A 12,805-nucleotide genomic window follows, 5' to 3' on the forward strand; every position below is an offset into this window, starting at 1 on the left:
CAGGATCTGGCTCCCGGCAGCGAGGCAGGTTTCTCTCCGTTGCAAGCGCACGCCGCAGCCAAGGCTTTCAAAAATAAATGCCTGTAATTAGTCTCCTAAATGCAATTTGGAATTGATGTGTGGTTCATACATGTCCTCTAGTTGAAGAAAATAGTAGTAATTATTTTAGTGAGTCTAGTAAGGAAGGAAAAAAATACTATCAAATATTTCTTCTCTCGGATATTTCTGTGATTCAGAGCAAGAAGGTAATGATTTTACAGCTAGGGCCGCGCTTTAAGAACCCTGTGTTTAAAATCCAGGGAAATGATTATATGTCTGTGGGGGGAAAGGATTCCTAATGAACTTTTTAGACAATGCACCAGACTTGGTGATATTTTTGATGATTATTTAAACACCATTTTAAGTGATGTGAAATGTGTCTTTGGATCTTGCAAATCTACGTTAATGCCAATTACAAGAGGGGTGGGTGATTTATTTTTGTACTGAGGTTCATGTTTTGTTGGAACTAGAGGAAAATATGTGCTATCTTTGAAAGACTGTGCCTTTGGGCTTCTAGTCGGGTGGTATCAGCTGGAACAAATAAGCTGAGGATGCATTTACTGATCCTGCTCTAATCTCATGAATGCTTCCAGAAATGGTTTGTGTCAGCAGCTGATGCACAGAAAGTCTCGCACAGATTTTTTTTTTTTCTCATAAGAGAATAATTTTTATGAGCTTCAGTGGAGTTCCCTTTAATGCTTATGTTCTCCAAACCTCCGAAGTGTTTGCTCTAGGTAGAGACTGGTGGCTTGTCCTTGTCGGGGAAGGACAAGTTAGCAAGGGTGGCTGGAGGCTGCACTTCCAAACTGGAGTCCTTGGGTTGCCGCTGTCCCTCTTTATAGTCTGGGAGAAGTCACTTAATTCCGTGCCCCTGGCTGCAGGCACTGCCCTGGAAGAGTGACTACAGCAAGTACCTGATGGAAGCTGGGGTAGGCTGAGTGCAGCAGTGACTTCACAGCACCTGCTGCGTCCTACACGAGATCCGCCTCACGTCCAGCTGCGAGAGAACGCGTCGTGGGAAGCAGCGTGTCTCTGGGTGGGTAGTTGTGTATAAGGGGATGTTTTAGCCTTTCACGGGGCGGTTTGCAAGCGTGCTTTGTGCCTGCACCACCAGCAGCAAGAGCTGCTTGGGGGGCTGGGTGGGTAGTTGTGTATAAGGGGATGTTTTAGCCTTTCACGGGGCGGTTTGCAAGCGTGCTTTGTGCCTGCACCACCACCAGCAAGAGCCGCTCGGGGGGAGAAGTCCTGGGGAGCTGCTGTGGGTGCAGAGCATCCCCACCCTTCATGGTGCCATTGCAGCTTTCATGGGTTATGGCAAACAGTCAGCTTGGTCTGAAAATAAACGGCCGAGTTGAAAAGCTGTATCAAAAGGGCAGTTTCCCGTGGGGAACCTCTTCATTTCCCACCAACATCAATGGGAAATTGGCTCCTTGCGCCGTTGGACCCTTCTAGACTTGCAGAATCTTCCCATATAGCTCAAATTATCCTTGCCTCATGTCTCAGGCATGAAAGCTGTAAAAACGAGCTTTCCTTTGCTTTACTGGAATCTGCTTCCTCAAATATTTATCTTCATGACATGGTCTTTCTTGCTGTATTTATTTTAATTTTGTGCAGTGAAGAAAGAGCAGCAAGGGGGAGAAGGCAAAAGGTTTCTATTATTTGAAATCACCACAGTGTACTCGTTTCCTTCAGGGTCCCTGGCAGCGTTTGTGTTTGGTTTTCATTTGTTTCTTCCTGTTATCAGCATCCCCTAAGAAAGATGTTTTGTTGAGAAGTGTTCTTCCTAGATAACCTGGGGATGGTTTTAGATTTGAATTATGACTCCAGGCATCTCAAAACAATTTCAGTGAAGTCCCTAATAGCTGTAAATGTTCCCTTCTTTCCCTCCCACCACCCCACTCCTTCAGGAGGAGGTTTTCTCGCTTCTAGACTCGTCTTAAAAATTTACAGACAAAAGGGAGGACGATGACAAAAGGCAGCTTTTGTGTTTATAGATATTAATACAGGCGGGATGCAGGATTATTTATTTGGACTGCTCCATCATGGCAGATAAACAATTTGTTGAAAAAGAAAATTGTGAGAGAACTTAGGATGCCAGATCCATGACTGGTTTAAGCTGATGGAGTTATGTTGTCTGATGTTGCCAAAGGGGCTCCTACGATTTTTTCAAAAATGTTTAGCCGAGCCAACTATGATCTATCTTTTTTTCTCTCTCTAGAATAGTATTTACAGGGTTTATGATAAACGGAAAGTACTGCGCTTTATACTCTCCTCACCTTTAATTCTTCATACTTAGGCTTTTCATTTACAGGCTAGCTAAAATGAAAACACACCGCAGCTCACATCCCTGGAAGAAGTGTTCCTGGTATTTTCTCGGAGATCAATACCAAGAATTAAGTAAGAAAAAACAGTGTAGTACATTGTATTTTTCCATGCAGCAGGTAGAAGCAACTATGACCCAGGAAGACCTTCTGAAATATTTATTTTAATTCTTCGTGCTTTCCTACTGTAGTTCCAGAATACAGAAGATGCCGAATGAACCCAAATTCAGTGCGCCATAGAAATCTGGCCAGTTCACAGTGGCCATAATTTATCAGCAAACCTCCTGGTGTCCTTCATGACTCAGATGTCCTAGTAAAAATAGTGCAAAGGGGATGTTCCTTGGTGGGTTTCTTTGGACAAAATATATATATAAATTTTACAGATTGAGGAGCAATCCCATGACAGGCACCCCAGCAGCCCCGTGCAGTTGTGCCACACACAACCTCAGGAGTTCAAACCCTTCATCCTCGTGTTCTTCAGCTCCATGTAAAATACATCTTCAGCAAAGCTTGTGGGTAATGTTCTACTGAACTCAAAGCAACAGGATTTTACCTCCGTTTATTTTGAGAAAATATAGTTCTAACCTGAAAATTAATTATAGGGAGTTTGCTGTTAAGAGCCCTGCCAGTTGTCATGGATAAGGAAGGCCTTATCTGATGCCGGCTTTCACCAAGAGAAAGACGTGCACTAAATTAAATGGGCTTTGACGGAGGCTCTAAATTAGCCCAGGCTTTTCTGTGAACCATGAAAAGACAAGTACTTATAGACAAATAAGCACTGGAGCAGCTGTAGGTGGTTATCTAAATCAAAACTAACAGGACCCGGACAAGAAGCTGCAGATGGGTAGAAGAGTGCCTGCGCAGTGCGACTGTCCCCATCAGTCATGAGTTTAGGTGGCTTATCAAGTGGAGACCACCTTAACGCCGATCCCACGGGCGGTATCACCCTGCGTCTCCCTCGGACTAACCCTAACGGCTGTTAGACACGGGGCCAGCTTGTCCCGTCCTTGCTAACGTTGCTGTCCTGACCATAGCCCTCAGGACACGTTGATGACCCACGCTGGTGGCTGCGTGGACACCATCCCTTTTGCATCCGTTTTCAGAAGCGTCTGGGCTAACGGGACGTGGGTGAAGCCCTGTCCGCTTACGGGGGGATGCTGAGTGGTTTTGGCCAGTACTGATGCGGGGTGGGAAGTCTCAGCGTGACAAGGTGCTGGGTGGGGGGGCTCCTCTCGCCCTCTCCTCCCTGTGCACCAGGGACCATCAAGGGTGTTGCTGCAGCCCCAAGAAGTTGGCTTTGACCTCGGTGTGCACTTTGATGGGGATTAATGTTACGAAGCAGAAAGCTCTGGCCTTACTGTTATTTATTTACACAACATAAAAGCTGTGGTTGTGCGTGAAGGCAGCATCCCAGGGCCACAGAAATTATTAGCTGTGGACCATACTCGGAGCCAGCCCATTCTTCAAGTGACAAGCAGGTACTCGTGAGTGGTGTCCCTGATTTTGGGGAGGGCTGTGCTCTGAGCAGTAAATCCTCCCCTTCAGCCAAACCGGTGAGTATTTCTGGATTTCACTGCACTTTCCCGAAATAGCCTAATGGCCAATCCTGCTTTTATGAGACCATTTTAATAATCCCAGTCCCTGCCTCGTTGCATGGGAAGCGTTATTAAAAAGGTAATAAACTGCTACAAAGACATACCATAGAAATAGAAATAATTTGATAAATAATGCAATTGCCTCGAATCATTTACATTTGCAGCGGCTTTGTGGCATGAAGCAAAGTCGCTGTTAGGCGAAAAATTGCTGTAGATATTCCTGCCTATCAGCTCTGGGAGAAGGCTGAGCACATACAGCGCTGAGGCTGCGGTCTGGTCTGTCTGGTGCTTCTGCTTTCTTCCTCTGCTCCCACCCCCCCCAGCCCAAGCAAAGCTCCGGAGGATGGACAATAGGCCATTCATCATGCCGGCTGAAAGACACTGTTTTTCACAGGTACATTTAACCTAAATCCTCTCTCAGAAGACGGATTATCTCTTAGAAGAACTGTGGCACCACAGTCTCTTTTCAATAGCCACGTCAGCCACTGGCACAAAGGCTGTACATGAAGGGATCAATGGTAGTTTTATCTCAGATTGCACTCAGCGTGTGTTTCTTCCAAGTGACGTTTATTTAAATGCTTGCTCTAAGACATCTTTTCTCCCTGTAATAGAAAAAGGGTCGGACATCTTAAGCATTGTTTCCTAGGGAAAAAAAAATAATTAAAGTATTCACTTGGCTAAGCATGAAATATTTTGGATGGATGTGTTTAATCAACAGTGAAAGCAAGCGTAGTTATGCTTGTATTTCATAAATTAAAATGGTAAAATTATCAGATGAGGAGCAACAAACCTTGTTGTATTGCAGCAGCACTAGTAAAACCATTTGAGGGGGAAAAAAAGAAGTTAGCGTATAATTATGATCACTTTGCTCCACAGAAACATTGGGGCTCTAATCTGCAGTCCCGTCGTCATGCTGCATCCGTGGGGAAGGGCACCGTTACCTGCCATATGCGCTGCGTTTGTCGCCCATTCGTGTTCCACGTGTTTCCATCTGCTGCGCAGAAAAAGAGAGAGCAAGCTGAGAAGAGCATCTCGCGGGTTCCTGCAGGCTCATCTGTGTGGCGCGGGTCTTCTGTCGGCGATGTGTGGACTTTGTGAGTTAGGGACTAATTTGCGATGAAAAGGTGAGCGTGTGGACCTGCTCCTCCTCCCTGCAAGGGCTTTCACCGGGCAAGGTGAGGCTGAGCAAGCCCTGGCTCTGCGCTGCTGAGGTGTTTGGTTCCTGGCCCTGCGCAGGTTTAATGAAATAACAGAGCAAGATGTGACGGTAGGCACTGTAAGTCTGGGGATTTTAAGCTAACGTTCTGCCAAAGCCTGGGGTCGAAGCTGAGCAGCAGGCTGTAGGCGTGTTGTGGTAGATGCAGGTGATGCCATCAGACACCCACAGGTCGGATTTCCCTGGAGCTGGGCTGGAGGTAATTCCTGATGCCCAGTTTTATGGCATGCTCTGGGAGTTTCGCAGTTTTCAGACATCGTTTATATTCCGAATAAGGGCTAGATCTCGTTTTCACGAAGTTGCTGATAAAACTCACTGATCTCAGCAGGACGTATTCTATCTCGGAACGCTGATGTTCCTGACTGGGAGATCTCTGTCTGCTCCTGGGAGCCCTGCCCAGCAGAGGGGAGTGCTGTGGGAGCTGCGTGAGTCAGATCTGTTGGGATCCATTCGGGCTTGGAGGTGGCACGACCTGCTGATGGGCACCTTAACAGATACGGCAGATGTATCATGAGCTGAAGCGAGTACTAATAGATCAGACCACGATGATTATACACCAGTATCGTTCCTCATACTGCTTCAGGTCTGCCTCACCTCTTCCATCCGTCTCCAGCTGCTGCTGGAGACACTGGGCGAGACAGTATTGCTAAACTGGTCCAGGCAGAGGGCTGTGCCGTGATGCCAAGGTGGGTCCTTCCTAGGTCATTTGGGTGCCTTTGATCAGCAGAGCTCTAGGCAGCTGTAAAGTACATTTAGATACTTGTGACCCATAAAGATGTGCCCTTCTGTTCGCGTACTCTTCAAGGTTCATACCAACCACCTAGAGAAATGCCTTAAGACCCCTCCATTGCAGAGCTGCCAAGGGCACATGCGATCATCGGGCATGTGGCATCGACGAGGAGCTGCCGTGGAGACTGTGGGCAGTCGGGTTTGGAGAAGGCTCCTGGAGGGGTAACGGCAAGTGTTCAGCTCGCAGCTCCTTACATTTGCTGCTCAGTGGCAAAAAACAAACAGGCAAGGCCGGCTGGGGAGGCTGTCAGCATTTTCAAAGGTCCTTTGTCCCCGGAAGAGTTTTGATCAGAACACTGGCGAGGTCAGCTCTTCCTGGGGTAGAACCCCAAGCTTCGATTTAGGAAACAAACCGTCCTTTTATCTCCTAATTTCCGGTGTGTCTCTGCTCTCTGTGGGCCTGAATTCTCCCGCTGACAACACAGACCAACAGGTTCTCTCTTCCAAATGCTCTGTGTGTGTAGCAGAGAGGACCTTCTCTTACATCAGGATGCTGAACTGTCTCCCATCACCTTTTCTTCTCCAAATGGAGACTTTTATTTTCTGTGATTTTTCTCTGATGTTAGCAGTGACCGTGAGCCGCGTTATCAGCAGAGCAGTCACCTTGACCCGCACAAGAGCAGATTCACGTTTCGAGTTGTTGTTTCTGCCGTTGTGGTTTGTAGTGTCAGGAAACCCAGAACATTCGATAGCAAGTCTGTAGCTCTTTGGTTTTGAGTTGGTAGTGGTTTAAAGAGGTGCGTACTCAGCAGCAACACTTTGTTCTGAAGTAATACATGTGTTTATTGGAAATGTGGTTTATTTTTATGTCTTCCTGGGCATCTTATTAGAAAACATTTAGAGGGTGTATTTCAGCAGAGGAGGAAAGCGTACCGAGCAGTGCTTCGTTTAGTTTGAACTTTGTGTCTTGAAAAGCCTTTTTCAACCAAACTGCTAGACGTGGTTGATGAAGGGATGTTTGCTTTCGAGCCAATTAGCAGTTTGAGCACCCGCAGTGGCCTGAAATGAGCTTCTCCTCTCATTTAATGCAGATACATCTGCAAAGAAAAGTTGTGAATTAGCAAAATCGGTGAAAGTCCTTTCTGCTTTCTCAACTGACTGTAACAAATTTCAAAGTGTTGCAATAATTACTTGATCACTTCTAACACATTGGATTCAAATTAGAGAACAAAACATTTGGCGTAGAAAAGCACCTTCAGCAAAAAGAGCCACATTACTAGAAGGCCTCCTGATCAATGAGTCACAGTACGGTTTTAATGGTCTGATTTATTTTTTAAAAATTCAGTTAACTTGCACAATTATTTGTCAGTTTTAATGCTGGTCGTTTACAGGAGCATGCAGGGAATTAGCTGCCAGATGAGAATTAAACGTGCCCAGAGACTTTCTGAGGAACAGGGTTTGGAGGACTCGGTTCAAGTCCCACCTGAACTCTTTGCAGTGTGTTACCAGAGGTAAAGCAGCCCCGTGTGCTCAGGCTGTAAAGCTGTCAGCTTAGAAAGGGAAGGAAACAGAGACAGCACCAGTTCCCGGAGAGGTGCCAAAGCCAGTGGTGGATTGACTGGCCTCATCCAAAGGTTGTCTCTAGAGCAATCCAGTCCGCATTAACTACAAACTAATTTTACACTGGGAATAAAGACAACTCAGAATACAATAGTAGGAGAAAGAGACAGGAAAGGTATTAGAATTCGAAATTAAAGCTGGCTTCATCAGCAGATACAACTAAAATGATCTACAGAAGAGTTTATCCAGTAAATAGGTTTCAACTATATTCCTAAAAATAAAATATAACAAAATAAAACTGAAAGCTCAACTGTGCAGAAATAGTCTAAAACATCATTTTCTTTCTAGATTTCTTGGGATGGCAAAAATGCGGAGGGAGGGAGTGCAGAGCCCGACGGGACCAGTGCCGGGGCTGGATGGTCCTTCTTGAGGCAGAGCGTATTGCTGAGCTTGTTCTGTCGTTTATATCGATTTGAATTTTAATGCATGCCAAGGGCACCTTCAGCTTTCAGAAAGGCACTATTGTTTCCGAAGACCTGAAATTGATAACAGCAGTAAATAATTCCTTGGGAGCTCCTGGTGCTGCCGCTGCTCAGGCTCCTGCACTGGAGGCCAGCGTGGCGAGTCCTGTGCTCCCGTGCACGTTTAATGTAATACGTGCATTGATTTGTGCCAACATAGCAGTGAGGGTAAGAGACAAGTAGCTATATGCTATTCTCTTCCAATTACTGAGCTGGAGCAACTGCTACAGAAGCAAATATATGGCACTGGACTCCCACAAAAATAAATTACAGGGGTGAATGTTACTGACTGCAACAATTTGGAGACCTATAAGCCAGTCGAGAAACTTCTATTAATATCACTGCTACTGATGTGTGAAATATAACCTGTGTCCCTGGTCCTGCTGGCTGGCCTGCGTGTCGTTGTGCTGCTGCAAGAGCAAGGCAGGGAGAGGGTTAGCCAGCATGCAGATTTGGTGGCTGCTGTTGGAGCATCTCACGCCGTCTTCCTCCTCCTCGCTCAGTACCATCGTTGTAAACACATTCCAGCTGTCACATTTTTCGAAGCAGGTCTGTGCACGTGGACTTGGCAGCCCACGTCCACCCATCGAGAGAGCAGGGCATGACAAAAGGCACCTGCGCCGGCTCCCCCAGGTGACTCGATGTCTCACTGGAGACCGCGCTCAGCCCAGTGGCTGCAGCTGGATGGAGCCTGGGCAGCCCCGCGGCTGGCATGAGCAGATGTCCTTTGCGCTTGTGTTCATGCCTTGTCTCACACTGGTAATTTGCTCAGCTGCCTCAGTGTTGCCCCGTGGCTACAAGAAAAGGCTCGTGCTAATTCGTGCAGTCCATTTCTCAAAGCCTTCTCGGGTGGGAAGCGCCATCCGAGCGCGTCTGCAATGCTACCAGTATCATTTGCTCAGTCTCTTTCCTCCTGATTTCTGAACTGGATGCAGGAAGGCTTCTTTGTTTTCTTCTGAATCAAGTTAAATTGGGAAATAATTGAGCAGGAGAAGGCAGGAATTAATACAAGTTTTTCAACACAAGGCTGAAAGTAGCTGAAGGGGAGAAAGCAGCTTGCTGCAAGACGTGATACTGAGCAGGCAGCCCAGTATCTCGCTGACAGTGGTGATATTAGCCCAGGGGAAAGGTTTTGCTAGAGTCTCCTTAGATTATGACTCCGCAGCGCCCAGGTCATTTATGTTTTGATGGGACTTACTGGGCACCATCATTGACCGAGAGCAGCGCAGAAGAAGATGGAAGAGGAGACAAAGCTAAAGGAGAGAACAAGCCTGAAGTGCAGCCCTTGTGCAAGAGGAGGGGCAGGGGATCACCCCAGGAATTAACATGCCATCCCTGCCTGCCTCCCGCTCTCCAAGAGCCGCGTGCCGCTGGGGAGTACATGTACGAGGAGGAGATGGCATGAAATGGGGTCGTTTTTTTTAACCTGCAAGTACAACTGCAGATGAGCCCCGGGGGCTGAGTTTTGTTGAGGCAGAGAGGGGGGGAGTGCAGAGGGGAGGCTTGGCAGCGTGGTACCCCTGCTAAAAAGCCATCAGCCTTCTTGGAAAAAAGCAGCAGTGAAACACCTGCTTCATCGCATCTGTTCGGAAGCAGCTTTTATGTTGTTAAGCAGCGAGCGTGGAGGTTTCTTAGCCGTGGCCTGGGTGCCACGTGGTGCAAGGGTTGGCATGGTGAGTGCTGACTATCAAAGTACAGACGCGTGTAAAACATGCACAAGCTGCTGGTGTGTAAATTAAAGTTGCCCTCAAGTAAGGACATGGAAGACTCATGTAAATTATGCATTCAGTATTTATGAATCGTGTCCTGAGAGATTCCTGTCAGCCGAACTCCCTCTGTAACAGGCAACAGACTGTCTGTTGTTCAAACCATCAATAATTAATGGAGACTCGAAGGAGTTTTATGTCGACTTAAAAAAGTAAAACTTCTGCCTCTGCTGTCTTTCCAGAATCACCGTGTTGGATGACGGGAGCCTCCGGATTGTCAACGTCACCAAGTCCGACGCGGGGAGTTACACCTGCGTGGCCACAAACCTCTTTGGGACGGCGAGCAGCACGGGCAGCTTGGTCGTGAAAGGTAACGGCAGTTCGTGTTGGGTACGACTGATAGTCCAACGTCCCAGGCAGCGCTGCACCTTCCCCCTGCGATGCTGATGCGAGCAGAGCGCGGGGGAGTTAAAGCGTGTTTCGCAGTCCGGCTCTCGGGTGTCTCAGAAACCTGCTGAGCCTCCTGGGTCGGAGAGACGTTAACAGCAAGAAGGTGTCTGTGGTCCCACTGACTGCTGGCAGCAAGTTAAAGCACTTGTTTTCACAGGTAGGTTTTTTTTTTTTCCACACGGGATGTGTAACACAGAGCCAGGGCCCTGCTCCGTGTCGTCGGTCGGCTTGTTTGAGAAGCACCTGCTGTCGCTGCAGCCGAAGTTCAGTTTTGCAAAGACTTGCAGAAAGCCGCGCCGTGCCTGTGGAGAAAGGTTGCCCTCAGTGTGCAGAGGTTAGCTGGTGTCCTCTAGAAACACGTCATATCTCGTTCGTCTTCATTTATTCTTGTTATTCCTGAGCTCCTATTATCTTCTTAAAAAGTTTCTGAACTCTACAGTGCATCTTGTCCTGTTGCATAATGACGCAAGAGTTTTGCCCTTGCAATGCCGTGTCCTGATTTTTGAAAAGGTTCACAAACTCTGATTGAATTTCATTGTTTCTTATCCAGGGCTGAATTTCTGCATTTCAGGAGTTCAAAGTGTTCATTCATGTGTGTTCACAATTTTCTTTTTTTTTTAAAGCAAAAGCTGTAACATTTGACAAAAGTATTTAATACTTTGATAAACAACGAGACACTGATAAATGTCTTAATTCTTGGCCTGTTTATGAGCGCTCCAGCGTCTGATGAATTGTTATAGGCAATGAATACGGAGATTATTACACTTACAACCACTTTCCATTTCATTCTTATTTGGGAAAGACCTATATTGGATACCAAATCAGGAAAGATTGATTATAAAGCAATAAATCAATCACGGAGCTCTACCGCTGCCAGTTTTAATCTCCCGTATATTGGCATTGATGGATAGTATTCGGTTGGAGGCTCTCCCCACCAGTTCTTTCTGTGGTATATAGGGAATGCTTGAAAATGTTTCAGTGCAAGTTTTAATCCGTGGGGGTTTTTTTCAAGTCATGGCAGGATCAAGCAAGAGCAGATAAAGCCGGTGACGGGGTTACGGCAGCAGGTTTTTCTCAGAGCAGAATGTTTGTCTCCACCGTAGCTACCCGGTGAGGTGCCGGTGGTTGGATGGGCTGTTCCTGGGGTTGGGCTGCAGAGCACTTGACCTTTCTGCTTCTCGTACACCGAGGGGCCGATGGTGCAGCCCTGGGGCAGAGAGTTGTGTTATCCCTTCGCGCCTCCTGCAAGTATTTGCTGTTAAAGGAACCCTGTAGGGGAACGCATTGACCCCAGTTGTTACTCAGGTTTGGGTTGTTTTGAGCCCCTCGAATGGCGTTTGGTCCCTGCAAACGCAAACAGAGAGAAGTGAAGCTCAGCATTAGATCTCTGCGTGAGCTGACCCTGCCTTTCCTTTACCTGGGTCATCCTTAGGATGGCAGACAGGTAGGAAAGCACTGCTCAGGGCACCTGGCCAGGAAAAAGACCTTTCTCAAAAGGATCCATCAGCTACTGTCTGCCCCAGAGCAAAACTGGTGCGCAAAAAGCCCAAATGTCCTTCCCAGGCTCCACGGGGACCTCAGGAGCGTGGCGGCTGCTGGTGGCTTTTCATCGCCAGGCTGGGCAAAGCTGAGGTCGCCCTGGTCTTCAAGGGCCGCTTGTACCACTGAGAAAAAAGCCAGTCACGGAGCACAGGGCAGCGCTTGGCTCCCGTCCCTGAGGAGTCAACGCTCTTGCAGTTGGAGGCTGATCCTTTCTCCCTCGCAGTGCCCAGGGAGCAGCCCGTAACTCCAAGCACAAGTCAGCAGCTATTGGACCTGGTCTTTGGCTGCACGTGGTTTACAAACCACTTTTCTTGGCGGTGAGGCTCTAAAGGATTAGCAAGGACTTTTTTCTCCCTCGGTGCTCTGTTTTAACTCCGTGCCGTTAACATTAATGGGAGCGACGCGTGTGCGTGAAGCAGAGAATAAAGTCTTAAGCCCAAGATGTGGATATTAACAGCAAACTGAGGAATGCAATTTCAAAGTCTATCCCATAAAAAGTGTAAAAGAGCAGCAACTATTCTGAACTCCAAATGAACTGTGTAAAATACTGTATTTTATGCTGAAATGCTTGAGATTCTCTGCCCTAAGTAAAACACTGGCGAGTTTTGACAGATGTATGACTGAATACCTTATTTTAACTCCGTTCTGTAGTGTGCAAGAAGACTAATTTACCAGCTGAAGACTTTTTTGACCTTAAGATATGCTTATATTCTTCTCTAACTCATGCCATTCAATAAGACCGTGAGGGTCAAAAAACATTTCTTCTAACCTTCCTGTGTTCTTCCACTAACATTGCAGGGTTTTTTTTTTTTTAATTTTCATTCTCTCTCCGGGAGAGATGCCGACAGTGTCAAAGACAGTGTAGGCAAGGATGGGAGGAGGAGGAGAATATCCGTTACACCAGAACCAAGGAGCTTAAAATAAATCTCTGGCAAACAACCAGAGAGGGATGAATAAATATTCATATTATGCATAAGCAGACAGCTTAAAAAATGTGAAATTCTGACAGGTGCCCATAGGGCTGTGTATTAACATGCTGTTGTCAGAGCTGGTGAACCTCGGTGGTTTTCTGAACCAGCGAGATTGGGGTTTGGGGTTGTTCTGTTGGTTGGCACTAAGAGAGAAC

At 47.0% G+C, this 12,805-nt stretch overlaps 1 protein-coding gene across 1 annotated transcript in view; it reads left to right on the forward strand.

Annotated features, from left to right (window-relative positions):
• LOC104495774 (contactin-4-like) overlaps nt 1–12,805 on the forward strand; it is a gene marked incomplete at its 3' end in the record, with an annotated part of 97,177 nt that overhangs the window by 62,568 nt on the left and 21,804 nt on the right. Inside the window, exon 10 of the mRNA XM_010138789.1 lies at nt 9,930–10,057. Within this exon, the coding sequence (XP_010137091.1) occupies nt 9,930–10,057 (128 nt within the window). The remainder of the gene's footprint in view (nt 1–9,929; nt 10,058–12,805) is intronic.

The sequence above is a fragment of the Buceros rhinoceros genome, unplaced genomic scaffold, assembly GCF_000710305.1.
Source record: "Buceros rhinoceros silvestris isolate BGI_N320 unplaced genomic scaffold, ASM71030v1 scaffold3616, whole genome shotgun sequence".
Lineage (NCBI taxonomy): Eukaryota > Metazoa > Chordata > Aves > Bucerotiformes > Bucerotidae > Buceros > Buceros rhinoceros.